The sequence below is a fragment of the Ipomoea nil genome, unplaced genomic scaffold (assembly GCF_001879475.1).
Source record: "Ipomoea nil cultivar Tokyo-kokei standard unplaced genomic scaffold, Asagao_1.1 scaffold0418, whole genome shotgun sequence".
Classification (NCBI taxonomy): Eukaryota; Viridiplantae; Streptophyta; class Magnoliopsida; order Solanales; family Convolvulaceae; genus Ipomoea; species Ipomoea nil.
Window position 1 is genome coordinate 2,037,282 of NW_017616846.1, and position 16,611 is coordinate 2,053,892.

The following is a 16,611-nucleotide window of genomic DNA, read 5'->3' on the forward strand; positions in this document are numbered from 1 at the left end:
ATGAGTGTCAGCGTGGCGGATGATGGAAGGAGTGGGGCCCAGGAGTGATGTGGGACCCTTATCCGAATGTCGGATACTCGGATAAGGATAAATGACGGAAATAATGATTGAGAAGATCGGAGAAAAAACGCCAGGAGTGGGGTCAGAGGAATATTCTGAGGGATCTTCGCTTTTGTAAGTTGTTAGTTGAACAGTTAGGTTTTGTTCTTATCTGACCGCGGCCCCACTCTCATCCATGTTGGATTTCCAGAGAGGGTAATGGGCTGTTAATTATTGGGCTGCATTCATTTACAAGCCCGTTATGGAATTTTTCCTTACATGCTCCCACAGGTAATCCACCCTGCTCACATACTTTATCTTCCCGTGAATTCCTCCGGCGAAGATGAATCGCCCGAACGTGGCCAGGAACAGCCTGGACTGGAGCCCCGGATGGACGAAGTACACGGCCTCGATATTCTCCCGGACGGCCACCGGGATCGAATCGTAGATCGCTCGGAGACCGGAAATCCCGGGGAAATTCTCGCTCTTCTCCACGCCGGCGTGCAGGTACAGCACCGAGAAAGGCTGGTCCTCGATCTCCGGGAAAATATTCTTCTCTAGATACTTCGTCACGGCGTCAACGCTCACGCTCCTCGCTGATCAATCATCAAAAAAACGAATAAACTAAAGTCAAATTAATTAAACCCAGGAAAGGAAATTCCTATTAGCCAACGGCGATCGAAATTGATACCGACCTGGGAAATATTTTCCGGTGACTTGGAGGACTTTACGGCCGCATTTATCCCTTCCGGCGATCTTGAAAACTTGAAACTTGTGAAGTAGTTCCGTCTCCGAAATCATTATCTCTGTAGAGGAAAAGATCTAAACAAAGAAGCTTGAGATGAAGAGAGTAGATAAGAAAGCTTGATTGTTGAGAAATGGCGAGACGGAGATATTTGAGGAGCAGAGTGAGATGAGTGTCAGCGTGGCGGATGATGGAAGGAGTGGGGCCCAGGAGTGATGTGGGACCCTTATCCGAATGTCGGATACTCGGATAAGGATAAATGACGGAAATAATGATTGAGAAGATCGGAGAAAACGCCAGGAGTGGGGTCAGAGGAATATTCTGAGGGATCTTCGCTTTTGTAAGTTGTTAGTTGAACAGTTAGGTTTTGTTCTTATCTGACCGGGCCCCACTCTCATCCATGTTGGATTTCCAGAGAGGGTAATGGGCTGTTAATATTGGGCTGCATTCATTTACAAGCCCGTTATGGAATTTTTATTTTTATTTTGATAAAAATAATCATTATGGAATCTCAATGATTCCGTAAGTACGACAAATACAGTGTACAAGAAATCTGTTTACTTTGAATATAATTCTTACAATATCGTTGTTGAGTTTTGAACTTGAATCTATTCTTGCAAAGAGTATACTCGATAGAGTAGTAGCATGTCTAAGACAAAATACTGATTAAAACACGAAGAAAAGGGGATTCAATGGTTGAAAATAGTTCAAGTATAATCTTTGTAGAGGGGGGCTGAATAAATGGCACTTTTTAAGCAAGATTATTTAGAGAATTTTATTATGATTGGATAACGTCATTTGGTCCTTGTTGTAAAGTCATCTTTAAGAATTATAAATAACTATTTGTGGCTGAAAAATATATTGAAACTAATTACAGAATTGGTTAACAAAATTAGTGTCCACTAGCCTAGTTTCGACGACATGTGGGCATATGGCTAATATAAATGCGGTTGGTGGCCTGGTGGGTTGTTAGGTTATTAGGTGCAAATTAAATTATGGATCTGGTCTACTTTGCATTGTGAACCTTGGTCAAAAAATAATATTTAGATTTTGTATATGTAATTGATACATTCTGTACTTACATTGAACCGTTTTTGTACTTTAAACAAATCGAAAGCACGTAGTAATAATTATAGATACATAACATGATAAATACAGACACATAAACATTTAACTGCAAGTACAGAATATATTATGTGCCTGTAATTAATAACTTCTGTGTCTGTAGCTATCATATTTTGTGTAATTAATAACTTCTGTGTCTGTAGCTATCATATTTTGTGTCGTGTATGTAATTATCATGGTATGTGATTTCAATTTGTTTACAAATACAGAAATTGTTAACTTTAATTACATAATATATGTTAACTAAAGACACATAATTTTTGAATTAGAGTTCACAATACAATATTAACAATGGTTCATGGTATAACAATTTGTTATTAGGTCTTATTTAAATCAAAGTATTTAAAATACAAAGTATACTTTCTCTTTCGAGAATGCATCGTAGCAATATTTATACGCATTTATTTTTGTTTTTTGGGGGAAAATTAGAATCTAGTACTGGGACAAAATGACAAATAGCTGACTCTGAAGATTAACACACACCACTACCCATCCTCCAATCCACCCTCTCCGTCTCTAATTAAGAATAGCTTAAAACAAGTATACAAAGTGGTGAACTACTTTACATGGGAAAGTGAAAAAAACAGGGAATTCCCTCATTGACTATAGGAATACAGAGCAAATCGCAACGTTAGTTCCATGAATAAAGGTCAGTTTGCTACACTAGATGCATCATATTTGAATCCCGACACCTTAGCCAGCTCAGAAAGCTCCTGATCTCCATTTAGAACCTGCAAGAAAATATCACTTGCATAAACCAAACATCTGAAAAATTCGATGCGCCTCAAACCCGAAGTTGAAAAAAATGCAATCTCAAAAAGGGTGAATGGCTACGGGCTACTAAAAATGTCTTTGGGGTTAGCATAGCATCTAGACAATTATGAAAAGATTTCCTTTACAGGAGTGCTTTGGACAAGAGCAGTAATTTCGGATGAGAGATCAAAATCAGAAAGGAAATTTGAAAAATATAACAAAGGGATAAAAAGAAATAACAATCCACTGTGTAAGAATTGTATGGCAAAAGGGGGAGCTTGTTCACCTGTCCATTGATCACCCACATTGGGAACCCTTCGATCTTAACAAGGGCACATTCCAAAGCCATATTAGTTCCTTTCTTGAACCCATTAGGAAAGCATTCCACATAGTTCAATAGCTCTGCTGCTTCTTGCCCAAACATCTATATAGTAAAGGATGCAACAATAGGTGAATTCAGTATGCAGTGAAGCTTTATTAAGCAAGTAAACAGAGTATATGAGAATTTTAGCAGAGGCATCTCTTTTCTAAAAATTTCATCATCTACACAAGAGTAGCATTAGTCTTTAGAAGAATTTCGTGAACTTTGCTTATATTAACAATTTTTGCTATTTTGAAAAGCATTCCTCTATAGTCTAAAGTATATTCAAGAGCTAATGGCAAGGATCCAACCCATTAAAGATCCTCTCTACTATTCAAATCTATACTTAATTACAGATTTACAGACACAAATTGAAGAATATTCAAGTTAGTGCAGGAAAATCAATTCATGGGTGTAATTGATGTTCATGAACAATAAGCTGGTCAACAAAAAGATTGATTAATGATTTAATGATGTTCAAGATGTTTCCAAAGGTGGAAAAACACACCTCTAAATTGCAACTGTCTGAATAAAATAGGGGAAACTTATTTTAGGGAAATAACATTTTAGTCTCTCAATTATAAGGGTAAACTAAACCCAGTCCCTTAGTTGTTAGCGCCTCCACTTTTGATTCCCAAGTTGAAACTAAAGTGGTGCTTCTGGTTCCCTAGACGATTAATATTTAACAGAGTTAAAGTGAAGAGACAACATCAGTGGCGAGTAGAAGATTACGTTTTCACTGAGCTTCTTTGATACCTGGATCAAAAGAAGAGGCTCTAAATTGAAGGAAAGGAATGAATCCAATATACCCCCATAACTGAGAACTGAAGGATGTCTTCCTGTCTCAACTAAAAGCCAAAGTTGATAGTTGGACTGCACATTTATATTTATATATTATATATATGCTCAGCATGCCTCCTCAAGTGTGCAAGCTGGTTACTTTTTGACGGGCTCCATAGTCTCTTTTTTATCGAGTGACGCAGAGATGACAATATGACACCAAATTGTAAGATGTGTTTCATCTCAACTAAAAGCCTAAATTGATGGTTAGACTACACAGTTATGTTTATATATTATATGCTCAACACTGAGGAATCAAAGGTGATATTTTATCATTATTTTACAGAAAAAAAAAAAACAAAAAACAAAAAAAAAAAGAAGAAGAAGAAGAAGAAGAAGTAAAGAAGATATTAGAGTGAAGGATAGAAGAATATGACTGCCTTCCTCTGGAAGTCAGAAATAAAACAAATATACTAAAAAGAGAAGATTTTAAGTTCAAATAAATTTTTCGTTCAAGAAACATTTGAATGCCAGGGAACTGTTTACTTTCACTTTAATTGTCAAGAAACAATGAAAACTCCCTTATCTGTGTTTGATAAACTATCTAAACAGCAAGACCAACTTGCAATACAAGACAAAAGTCAAAGTTTGGCTCAGTTGTTATTTCAAACTCAAGTGCATGGAAAAGCATGTTCAAAGTTTCATATGTTTTATACTTTAGCTTGACGGAAGTACTTTTGCCAGTCTCAAGCTATTGAGACCACCAAGAACAGAAGTTGAGTGTTCATTAGTCAGTAGTCACAAAAGCAAGAAGAAATCAAGTTTCAAGAATAACTCAACTCTATTTATGTATTACTGCCTTCATATCTATTATAATTAGGTTTTATATGGTTCCATTACTCATTTCATTATTAACTATGCACAGCGGTTAAAATGAATATTTACCTGCTTCTGATATTGACAATGTGAACACCAAAAAGCCCCATACATTTTTGCTCCTATTGAACTTAGATGCTTGGCTAAAGAAATAGCATAAGGAGTTGAATGTGTTGTGATCTCAGTAGCAAAGTATGGCAGCTCAGTCACCTCAGAACTGTTTAAAAAAAAAAATAGAAAATGGATTTAATAGACACTTAAACCTTATGCAACAAAGTTGTGAATACCCAGCAAGTTTTAACTGATATTTCATGGAATCTATTAAATCCAATAGCAATTGACATGTTAAAATTGGAATTGAAGACCGATGGCCACAGTGCAACACTGCAACCATAGTCACCCCAACTAGCATCTGAGTTAATTTAAAAAGATGTTAGATTTAAAGGAGGAGATAGTACTGAACACTTTCTGCACTATCATCCCATCTCACCAAGCTCATGCCTTGGATGGATAATGTAACAAAAAAGGAACATGAACACTGAGTTCAAGGATTAAAACAAACAAAATCATCTTTCCTAATTTGTCCTTGTGTAAACATTTCACAAAAGGTTATCCTACATTGTCATAAGGCCTACCAACCTTGTGGGCTGAGAAGCATTATATGAATTGGTTAAGGCAGCAACCACCAAGAGCACTACAGATAGCTGTAAAACCAGTTCTTTTTTTACCTCCTCTAATCCCAAACCCTGTAACATAAGCCCAAAGTCCTTCTCAGAGATGTAGCACAGAGCAGTTAATCAAATAAACCATAATATTCATGTTAAGAATAGGACCTTTACAGTAGTGAAGAACAAACTGAAGGATAAGACAGCAGATATTAAACAATATAAACACCACTCCCCGGGGAATCTCGTACTTAGGATGTACAAAAAGTATGCACTCGCAGCAGCCATAGAAGTAGTTGTGCCAAGTAAAACAAATCGCCCGCTAGCCTCTTCAATTTCAAGTGGCAACTGTTTTCTGCCTAATTGCAGCCCAAGTGCTGCAACTACTCCATATGCAACCATACCAATCAATGGAAGCGGAACTCCTGCCACATCAGAGGGATGAACACTGAAGTTCATTTACTAATATATTCTCTAGCAGTATTGAATAACATAATATCTTTTCCATTTGGAGATTACAGAGTATGAAGCGGCACAAGTTCACTAGGGGCACTGGGGCAGATCATTCACGAAATGAGAACAGAAATTAAGAGTAGCAATACTGAAGGAAATAAAAATATCATAGGTCACATCGATATGCATCAAGAACTTCAAGAGATTACCAAAAACAACTGAATAGCTGCTGTTAAGGATGTCGCCGCAGCTGCCACCACCAACGGGGCAAAAGGCATCAGACTCCGTGAGTTTGAGGTACGTCAAGTACGAAGTTTCCAGGAATCCGATGCCTCCCAGGGCTGCACACCAATTGTATGCTGAAATGCTCGAACCACTGCTAGTAGAAGGAGACGACAACTCCTCCGTCTTGGATTCTTTCTCCGCGTCTGTAACTTGCTCCGACGAGCAGTGCACTCGAAGCATCAGCAATTGCCGATCGCGACCGCTCTTCATCAAGCAACAAAAAAAAAACGTTAATACTTTTTACAAGCCAGTATATAACCGGGTGCGCGTTTGGAGGGGTACCTTGAGTTGTAAGGGAATAGATAGTGAATTGGAACGAGAGGAGAAGAGAAGAGATGAGTGGTTGAATAGTGGGGAAGACGAGACGCCGATGAGACTCGCCATCAGCTCCTCCGTCGAGCGGTGGCGGGGGTGGTTTGACTAGATTTATTGGCGGTGGAAGAGCGGAATTTGACTGATTTGTTGAAAGATTTATTTTTGGAGTTTTGGTTTAGTAACCACTCACAACTGTAGGCGTGTGACATTGTGATTTTTTAAATTATTACTCCGTATTTAATTAAACGTCCTATAATTTGGTGTTTTATTAATTACATTTATTAATTGTCATAATATAATATGTGAAAGTGATATTCTTTTATTTTTTTTAATACAACTCATACTTTTTTTTGGGTATACCCAAAGTTTTCACTGTCCTGAAAATTTAAAATTGCTCCATTTTCATTTTTGGTTAAGTATAAATGAGTCTCTTCCACTCAACCACACCCACATGTTTGAATATTACTGACTCTATCACAATTTAATATCTGTCAATATTGCCTCCACTAAGAGAGACTTGAACTAACAACCTCTCTTATGAGGAAGCAAATGTCATTGAACCACAAGATCCTTAGACAAAAAAATAATTTTTTTTAACTAATTACAAAATAATATATGTTATGTATTATATAAAAAAAAATTAACTCAAAAATCTATGCTTTCATCATGTTTAATAAAGTGATTATTAATTTAGAATGATAACACACGTGTTATTATGGTACATAATAGTTGGTATGTTAAAGTAATACGTATTCTTAAATTCATGAATATGAGATTCTTAAAATTAATTTATAAAATGTTTTCAAAAAATTAATTTATAAAAGATTTTTCCAAATTAGTAAATTATGTGGCATTTTTAAAATCATCACATAACATTAAAATATTACTTTTTTTTGAATGATACTGACTCCAGTACATGTCATCTGAGCACAAGGTGCTTGGCCACATTAAAATATTACTTAAATTAAATGTCATCATAATATTTTAGATTCATAATTCCTATACTATAAATTCATAATTTCTATACTATAAATTCATAATTTTTATACTGTAGATTCATAATTTCTAAACTATGGATTCATAATTTCTAAACTGTATAGTTATCAAATTATGAACATATAGTTAAATGATTTGTGAATACAGAGTTCAACAATTGGGAATATGAACATAGAATTTTTTTAATTATGAATATAGAGTTCAATAATTATAAATCTATAGTATAAAAATTATGAATCTATATGGTGCACACGGTTGCATAGCATAATTTACCGACAGTGCAATGTGGACCCTGGTCCACAATATAACGATTGGGCTTCCATGATGAGGTCAGTCAAGGCCGCATAGTTGGATCAGCCCAAACTTGTTCAAATGACTCCGTTTCAGGAAAAAAAAAAAAAAAAAAAAAAAAATTGGTTCATCAAAGTTGTTATAGCATTGAGGCATCTGAAAGATGCGAAGACACAGTTAAATACTTGGCAATTCACCAAGGTTTGTTAAGTGTTATGTTCGTTAAACATGCATGTATAAATAACTTGCACTTTGTAATGTTTAGACAACTCATTGGGCACTTAATCTTGTACTAAACTAAGACAAAAGTTAAAAAGCTTCAATTCTTTGCTCCATGCATTCATCATACTTTCATGTCTTATTATTCTTAATTTTCTTAATTATTTGATATTTGCTCACATTAATACCATAAAAATAAAGAAAAATTAAAACAAAATATCTTGTACTTTAAATCATAACTATATATAAGTTTACCCAAATAATAATAATAATAATGTAAACCACACAAATATGCAATGAAGGGCAGCCTCATGGCCTCAAGAAAAATCTAGATATCAAAGACCAATAATTCCCGTACGAGAAGATAGATTTAACATTAAACGTACGTCACAAACAAATATTTTTAGCTTAGTTTTTAGGTGAGAACCAACTACATAAGAGAGAATTGACTCACTAAGAATCAATTACTGAAGAGATAATTAAGAACCAATCATAGTCGTTTACGTTTTCAGATTTAACGAAAAAAAATACTATTTAAAAAAAAAACATGGTGATATTTTCGTAAATAATTGAACTTTGAATTACAAACAAATTATGTTAAAAGTACAAGTAATAGTTTCATATAATGCAAATAAAAAAAGTTTAAAAAATTATATACATGACTAAATTTAAGGAAAACGTAAATATAATAGTGCATAATGAGCCAAGTACTTTATTGTTATCATTACAAATGAAAGTTCATAAGTTTAAGTCGCATCATTCTTTGACATATATTAATTAGACAAGTTTTTATAGATAAAATTAGATTGTAAATAAAAAAAAAAAAAAAAAAGTGCATGAGTGCATATATATTTACCAATTATTACATAGAAAAGCGTGCTTGTGGATATGAATTGGTGATAACATGATATGGTGATGAGTCACCAGCCACGCAAGAATTCAACCTCCAATACACCTTCATTTCCTATTTTGGATCATATATGATATTACCAAAAATCCATTAATCACTCTTTGCGTGTCATCCTATCCAAAACCCAGAGAGTTCGCAACCATTACGCTCGTCTCTATCCATAACCATAAATATCCCCCCTCCAACACCCATTTCATCTCTCCCGGCCACACATTACACAAAACGATCTCTTCCTTCATAAGCGACACACATATTGCATCAGTCACACTAGTCTTAGAAACACCACAACAAAGTACAACGTAACTCCATAGTTCACTCATCGTATTCATCTCAGCAATGATGAAGGCTCTCTCCCTTCCCTCCTCCACCTCCTCACTCCCTGATCAAACAATCATATCAAACTCCACTCGCAGGTACGTACATATATACGATGTTTTCACAGAAATTATGGGTAGGTCTCATGGTGTCTGTTGAGGCTTCAACTAATATGCATGAAGCTTATATATGCACAGATGTAGAGTGGTGCCGATGATGGTGAGATCTCAATTTCGGGTTCCCCATAGAAGAAACTTGGGTGGTACCTACAAAACTCCCAACTTCAGGTATACTCGAGTTTAAAGATTGTTTGGATGATTCACGATTTACTTTATTCAGTTATTTCTGAACGGGGGTTCTAAGGTTTAAGATTAGTCGTTATTCAAACATTATATTATTATATTGCAGTTGGATGGCAGCAGTTGGAGAGAAGGTGCAGTCCACAACTATGCCAGCTTCTGTGCCGGTCCGAGTGGCACATGAGCTTCTCCAGGCTGGCCATCGTTACTTAGATGTCAGGTGCTTCAATTCATTAATTTCTGCTAATAATTATTAATCCATTTTCAAGATTATTAACTACTTTTTTATATGATAATTAAGTGGTTGTGTATATGTGTGTAGGACTCCCGAAGAGTTTATGGCTGGTCATGCTGCCGGGGCCATAAACATTCCTTACATGTTCAAAGTTGGATCAGGTTTAATTTATACACTAATATATAGTTTATTATATATTATTATAAGTTGGGTCTATTTAATTAAGAAGTAATATAATTAATCTTACTTTGGGTAATTCCTACCTATAACTATGGTTACAGGCATGTCAAAGAACCCCAGGTTTTTAGAGGAAGTGCTGGAACATTTTGGAAAGGACGATGAAATTATTGTTGTAAGTGTTGCCCGCTTTGTTAGGTAGAACTTATTTTAAATTTTATATATACGGAATCAGGTATAAAAATTATATTATATTGGCACAAGTATAGTAGTAAATAATTTACCAAGACTATGTGTCTAATGATATTCGGGTTGGACTTTTATTTAGAAAGTTGTGAGTTCGAACCTTAGCAGAGGCGTTATTGGCTCATACTACATTGTAATAGAGCTAGTAAAAAAAAAATAGTAATAAATAATTTGGTATGAATTTCACTTTCAGGGGTGCCAATTAGGCAAGAGATCACTCATGGCTGCAATTGATCTTGTTTCTGCAGTAAGTCTTTTGAATCAAATTATTTACTCTCCCCAATTAATGAGGTGATTAAGATTCAAAATAACTGATTAATTAACAATTGCAGGGTTTTACTGGAATCACTGACATAGCAGGTGGATATGCTGCCTGGACACAAACTGGGCTTCCGACACAATCATCAACAGATTAAAATGAACCATTTTATCTCAATCTCTTCCCCTAATCATCAATCTAATAATAAACCTACTGTAAATACAAGCTAAATATGGCTACAGTTTGTTGAAGAAAAAGAGTTGGCTCTGTAAATTTTCTTTTTTTAACTGTCAAGTGGCTGGATGAAATAGTTTATATATTCAGCTTGCCTGGTTTTACTTTGCTTTCAAGTTGGGTAAATGGGCATGGTTGCACTTATTGGCATATGCCCATGTCTTCAAATAACATTATTCAAGTTATATGTATTATGGTTGTACCAAGTGTCAAGATATGTATACTCCATCAAATTATTATTAAATAAGAGAATTATTAATTTTAATTCAATCTTCTAATGATAAAATATCATAAAAGATTAATGTATTAGATATTTTTATTAGTTTTATCTGATTGATCGAGAAATTTTGCACTTAAACAAAAAAAAATTGAAAAATAAAAATGCAATATAAAGCTTATGGGTTAGTTAAGTTCATTCGATTAATCATTTAAAAATTTTAAACTTTATTCTAATGTAATAAGTAGATCAGTAATATGGAGATTCTAATCTTGATAAAACACGACTTATGATTTATCTCTTTCAATGACTCTTAGTGAAGATTTTAAAGTTTAAAACAAGTCTAATGTAACTAACAAATGGAATTTAGATGTATATATGCTTCCAATTCACACATCCTAGAAATCATCCCACCACGTTCTCTGCGGCATTTCAACAAACATGTCAGGACCTTATTCTGCTTATATACATACAACAACTCCCTTGTGCATATGACTACGCCAAAATCAATCTAATAGGCGCCATTGTTGATCGATCTGCGAGCTGAGAATGAGGCTGCCTCGAAATAACTGGTTCGCCATTGTCCGGCGAAAATTCCGCCGCTCGCCACCATGTCATGAGAGCGTAACCATACTTCGTAACAACGCCTCCGGCGGGAGCTTCAGCCAAGCCAGCAGCGCCGCCGCTAGTTATTCTCAATTTCTGTCCAAGGAAGACATGGCCGCCATCACCATTCAAGCTCATTTTAGATCTCATCTCGTACTAGCTCGCTCTATGCTTTACCTATAGCTTAATTAATCTGTTATTGAAGTTATTTTGCTAACGAGCTGTGTTTTCGGTTTTTGTGGTTGGTGCGGATTGATGAAGGCAAGGCGGGCGTTTCGGGCTCTGCGAAGCCTGGTGAAGCTGCAGGCGGTGGCGCGTGGAGTGTGCGTGAGAAGACAGGCGCGTATCGCTCTGCATTGCATGCACGCACTCGCGCGGTTGCAGGTCACTGTTCGAGCTCGCCAGCTCCTCACAAGCTGCGAATTGAAGAAGGCTCACGAATCATGATCTCAAAGGATAACTCATGATCTAAGAGCAACGTGGGGAAGACGATGGTTGTTGGGGGTTCGCTTATTTAGGCTGGAGTTATTCATTTTATTGAATTTGACTTGTTTTATGTATCCTATATTATTCATTCTTATTGTTACTATAATGAATTTATGGTGTTTATAAAATAAAATTGAATAACAAATCTCATACAGATATGTCTAACATTAAAGAAATGTGTTTTGAAATTAAAATGACATTTTAGTGTTGTTTTAACTTATAATGAGCCTATAAAGTAAAAAGTAATTTTACATTTGTTTTTTAAAATCATTTGTTTTTTTACTTTATAAAGAATTATTTTTCAACATTTAATTATAACACTAGTTAATTAATCAAGTTATAAGCTAAGTAGTGAATAAAATATTGAGATGAAAGATGAGAGCAAATTTTGCTTGAAAGCTCTGATGTAAATGTGAAAAATGACAGTGAGAAATGAATGGGATGACAGGCTAAGCTGAAATACATTTGCTATTTGGAGAAAAAGACATAACTGCACACGTTAAGCATTAACTATCTCTATTTATTAGGACTGCCCAACCAGCAAGCTACTTTTTTTTTTCTTTTTTCTTTTTTTAAAAAATAACCAGCAAGCTACTTATTAATAAAAAAAAAATTGTATTATCAAACTTTATATTATTTGTCTTTTTAACAAATATCCCATAAATATTAAACTCCAGTAACAGATTTTTCTATATATGATATAAAAAAAATAGGGAAAATGGCACTTTTTCCCCCTATGTTATATACTTATAGCATTTTTTCCCCCTCAATTATTTAAGTGGCTCTTTTTTCCCCTGAAATGTTAAATGGACATATTTACCCTTAAAATAAATATTTCATTTATTTTTATTCTCCAATAAATTATTACTATAATTTGGTTCAAACCAGATACTATAGTAACCAAACCAAAATATTCCAATTACAATTTATAATCAAAACGCGATATTTAGAGTTTATTAAAATCGCGAACTGGAATGGCCGGTTCATGTTCCGAACTGAAAAAATAAAATACATTTATTGTTGAATTTAAACTATTTTAAAATAAAAAACAAAATTTTAAAATATAGACAGTTCAAAATCGCGAACGGGATCCGGAACCGCCGGTTCATGATCCAATTTTTTTTTATTCTTAAATTTAATAAATTGAAATCCAAATATTGGGTTCTAGATCTGAATCATAACTGAAAACTTTTAATTCGATTGCTATAGTGTCTGGTTCAATTCGAACCGAACCGTGGTAATAGCTACATATACGCAATAATTTGTTGGAGAAGTAAAATAAATAAAATGTTTACTTTAAGGGTAGAAATGTCAATTTAATATATTAGGGGGGAAAACCACCACTTTTAAAATAATTGAGGGGGCTAATGTGCTTACATAAATAATTGAGGGGGAAAAAGTGCTATAAGTATATAACATAGGGGGAAAAAGTGCCATTTTCCCAAAAAAATAAGAACTCTCATTTTCTAGCAAACTAAAATGTACAACTGAATATAATTATGTTCTATTTAACCTTGTGGTCTAGTGCCTCTCCCAAATGGGAGGTCATGAGCCCCAATGGAATAATATTGACTTTTGTGTTTCAGTAGGTCGAGAAAGTAGTTATGAACAGATACTATAACAGAGTCAGTAGTACTCAAAAAAATGTTAGGAAAATAAATCATTTTTAAAACATGGACAAAAATAAGCAAAACTATTTTAAGAAATGTGGGCATTTCAGTCAAATTTTTCTCTATTTCACGGGAAAAAATACTAATAAAAAGTATTTAATTTGTAATAGAGTCAATAGTACAAAAAAATTTGTTGATAAGAGAAATTCAATTGTAACCTACTTACTAAAGTAATTTTTTTTTTAAAAATTAAAATTATCTATCTCCATCCATCTGGGTTTATTTTTGTCTTTTTCCGAAAGACTCTCTGTCTCAATCACACTGCATAATAGTTGACGGTTTACTTTTGTCTATTCCAAAAAAGAAAAAAAAAAATGGTACATCTAAGGAGAATGAGCTACACTTGACAAAGAGCAAACCATACAAATCTACAGTAGTATTATGAAAGCAGTAAAAGAGTCGAGTTTCCAGCCAACTTCCATGGGAAAGAAAGCTTGGAAACCCTAGCCCTAGCTAGCTAGGTAGATGAAAGAGATGATGAGAGTAGAGTAGAGTACTCACAGTGCAGTGGGTTGACAGAAGAAGAAAGCATCATAATATCAGAGCTGAGTGATGAATGAAAAAGAACTGAGATATTGGCACGGCTCAATCAGACCTAACATATATATATAATATATATATAAACCCTAATGACTATATATACACATATACATATAGACAAGAGGTTGAATATATAATATAGAGTCTGAGTGAACCGGGCCAATACCAGAGTTACCCTTTCACATTGAACAAATAAGATCTCTAAACTCATCATATTATCATATCTACACGTAAAACACAAACACAACCCTTCACCTTTTGCTCTTCTTCGTCACTATAATCATTACAATGAGAGAGAGAGAGAGAGAGAGAGAGAGAGAGAGAGAGAGAGGAATGAAGGGTAGGGCAGAGAGGTAGAGGAAAGGCAGTAAGGATGGAGAGGGTTGAGAATGTCAGGAGGGAATTATATTCAAGTAGGAGAAGGGTAAGAATGTAAGATTAAAAATGAGTGGGAATAAGGTTCAAATTGAGCACTGAATGTAACCTGAAAATGCAATTAGGCCACTGAACGAAAGAAAAAGTATAATTAGGTCACTGAACACTCTAAAAACGTGCAATTAGGCCACTGAACACTCCAAATGTATGCAATTTCACCGGATATCAGGTTACATGCTTACGTGGCAGCTGATTAGGCATTTTCAATAATTTTTAAATAATTTTTAATAAATTAAAAAAAAAATGAAAAATAAATAAATAAAACGACGGGGTGGCAGGCAGAGACGAAGGACCGGGGGGCCGGCGGCCACCCTGTCGTTTGTTTTTTTTTAAGCTTTTTTTTTTTAAATTATTATTAAAAATGCCAACTCAGCTGCCACGTAAGTAGGTAACCTGCTAAAATTGATGGTAACCTGCTATCATGTGAAATTGCATATATTTGAAGTGTTTAGTGGTCTAATTGCACTTTTTTTTTTGAAACGTGTAGTTTCATAAGGCAAAAAAAAAAACAAAAAACAAAACAAAAAAAAAACAAAACAAAACAAAAACAAAAAACAAAAAACAAAAATTTGCCACATATCATCCAAAAGAGTTCATCATTAAACTATCAAAAGAAACATTTGCAGATAAGATATTACCAAAATTTTAGAATAATCTCTGTCCAAATGAAGTACCTCAATAAAAGAAAACCCACACGATTTGTTAAAGTTGAAAAATAAAGATGTTTAGTAGATTAATATCAGTAGAGAACATAAGAAATCCTCTATCATAAATATTATCCAAACATGAATTGTTTATTCAAAGGACAAATCTTTACGAAAGACTTAGTTTATATCATAAGATTTGTCCAAGAAGAAGAAAATTTAAAGAAAATTAGTATATTTACCCTAACAAATTAAAAGATTCAAGCTATCAATAGTGATGGACTAAGAGCAACCTTAATTGTATGGATTTTTCATTGATTTTTTCAATCATGTAGGAGAGGGAAGAAAGAAGAAAGAGAAAAAATGGGAGAAAAAAAAAATTGACAAGAAAACATGTATGAAAAAGAAAGACCAAATCTTGTAATAAATATTCAAAATTTAGGGGAATATACTTTGTAAATTAGAGAGAGGAAAAATATTATAAATATTATAAAGTCCTTGGTAGTTATTTATTTGCTTTAATTTGCAAGTTATACTCTCCCATATGTATATATACATTATTGGAAATTATGGAATTTCTGACCACCGGAAAGTGATCTTAAATCAAATCTAAAGTAAAAAGTGGTCAGAAATAGCTATAAAGGTTTTTTCGGACACCAAAAGTGGTCGGAACAAGGCTTTTGACTTGATTTAAGATCATTTTCAGGTGGTCGGAAATTCCATAATTTTCAGCAGTGATAATTAACTTTAATTTGCCTGCATGGGCAGTTCAGTTGATCATAGGGATGAAGTTTGGTAAGAATAATCAGGGATCGAGTGAGGGGGTCTCCTTGTGCGCAGTAAACAAAGATCTAGCATCTGTGTTCAACTGAGTTACCATAATTTAAATAATGCTCTGTCGGGTCCTTAGGGTTGGGAAGAAAGAATCAACTTTAATTTGTAAAACATGCAATATATATTGCATTTCTGAAATATTTGAAAATAGGAAGTAATTAATTTGCAGAGAATTGAAGGGCAACATCGATGGTCATAATGTGAAAAACAAAAAGCATGGAAGAAAAGAGGAAAGGCCAACTACCCATGCAGTAAGGGCAGACCATAGTCCATAAATGAAAGGAATCTGTCTGTCTGTCTCTCTCATTCATAAATACAATATGATTCACAGCTTTAATATTGTGCAGAACAAATTAATGGCGATGAAACTAACCGGCAGAGAATCAATCAGAGCGGAGGGCAAAAGAGCTTTTGCTCGTGAACAACCCAACTCTGTGTATGTATATATTGGGGATTCATTTATCACTCTTATCTCCTTTTCTTTATAGCTCTGCCCATCAAAACCACCCCATTTTGGATTCTGCATGCTTTTAATTTATTTCAACCCCCTACCTAGCTAAATGTATGTTATGTTCTAATTGGATAATGAAACAAAAATTAC

The 16,611-nt window shown here is 34.3% G+C and overlaps 4 protein-coding genes across 4 annotated transcripts; 2 read left to right on the forward strand and 2 right to left on the reverse strand.

The window, feature by feature from the left end:
* Window positions 1–288: 288 nt before the first annotated feature.
* On the reverse strand, window positions 289–922 carry LOC109172500 (rho GTPase-activating protein 1-like). The gene is made up of 2 exons (XM_019321654.1): window positions 735–922; window positions 289–635 (listed from the first exon to the last, which is right to left on the reverse strand). Exons 1-2 carry the CDS (start codon window positions 838–840, stop codon window positions 289–291), a joined length of 453 nt encoding a protein of 150 aa, XP_019177199.1. The 5' UTR covers window positions 841–922.
* Window positions 923–2,222: 1,300 nt separating this feature from the next.
* On the reverse strand, window positions 2,223–6,578 carry LOC109172661 (thiol-disulfide oxidoreductase LTO1). Its single transcript, XM_019321867.1, has 7 exons — window positions 6,365–6,578; window positions 6,007–6,286; window positions 5,513–5,769; window positions 5,319–5,425; window positions 4,749–4,896; window positions 2,949–3,086; window positions 2,223–2,640 (listed from the first exon to the last, which is right to left on the reverse strand). The coding sequence occupies exons 1-7, from the start codon at window positions 6,464–6,466 to the stop codon at window positions 2,560–2,562; spliced, it is 1,113 nt and encodes a 370-aa protein (XP_019177412.1). The 5' UTR covers window positions 6,467–6,578; the 3' UTR covers window positions 2,223–2,559.
* A 2,340-nt stretch (window positions 6,579–8,918) lies between these two features.
* On the forward strand, window positions 8,919–10,843 carry LOC109172666 (thiosulfate sulfurtransferase 16, chloroplastic-like). The gene is made up of 7 exons (XM_019321873.1): window positions 8,919–9,226; window positions 9,326–9,415; window positions 9,537–9,647; window positions 9,750–9,823; window positions 9,944–10,014; window positions 10,279–10,332; window positions 10,418–10,843. Exons 1-7 carry the CDS (start codon window positions 9,150–9,152, stop codon window positions 10,499–10,501), a joined length of 561 nt encoding a protein of 186 aa, XP_019177418.1. The 5' UTR covers window positions 8,919–9,149; the 3' UTR covers window positions 10,502–10,843.
* Window positions 10,844–11,116: 273 nt separating this feature from the next.
* Window positions 11,117–11,972, forward strand: LOC109172667 (protein IQ-DOMAIN 31). Its single transcript, XM_019321874.1, has 2 exons — window positions 11,117–11,554; window positions 11,663–11,972. Exons 1-2 carry the CDS (start codon window positions 11,345–11,347, stop codon window positions 11,846–11,848), a joined length of 396 nt encoding a protein of 131 aa, XP_019177419.1. The 5' UTR covers window positions 11,117–11,344; the 3' UTR covers window positions 11,849–11,972.
* Window positions 11,973–16,611: the final 4,639 nt, after the last annotated feature.

Coding starts and splice junctions, on each gene's coding strand:
- LOC109172500 (XM_019321654.1), bottom strand. CDS start 840: ATGATTTCGGAGACGGAACTACTTCACAAGTTTCAAGTTTTCAAGATC. Junction 636..734: donor CACCGGAAAATATTTCCCAG/GTCGGTATCAAT, acceptor ATGATTGATCAG/CGAGGAGCGTGAGCGTTGAC.
- LOC109172661 (XM_019321867.1), bottom strand. CDS start 6,466: ATGGCGAGTCTCATCGGCGTCTCGTCTTCCCCACTATTCAACCACTCA. Junction 5,770..6,006: donor CAGCTATTCAGTTGTTTTTG/GTAATCTCTTGA, acceptor CTGATGTGGCAG/GAGTTCCGCTTCCATTGATT. Junction 2,641..2,948: donor TGTGGGTGATCAATGGACAG/GTGAACAAGCTC, acceptor ATTTTCTTGCAG/GTTCTAAATGGAGATCAGGA.
- LOC109172666 (XM_019321873.1), top strand. CDS start 9,150: ATGATGAAGGCTCTCTCCCTTCCCTCCTCCACCTCCTCACTCCCTGAT. Junction 9,824..9,943: donor CATGTTCAAAGTTGGATCAG/GTTTAATTTATA, acceptor CTATGGTTACAG/GCATGTCAAAGAACCCCAGG. Junction 10,015..10,278: donor AGGACGATGAAATTATTGTT/GTAAGTGTTGCC, acceptor TTTCACTTTCAG/GGGTGCCAATTAGGCAAGAG.
- LOC109172667 (XM_019321874.1), top strand. CDS start 11,345: ATGAGGCTGCCTCGAAATAACTGGTTCGCCATTGTCCGGCGAAAATTC. Junction 11,555..11,662: donor CTCATTTTAGATCTCATCTC/GTACTAGCTCGC, acceptor GGATTGATGAAG/GCAAGGCGGGCGTTTCGGGC.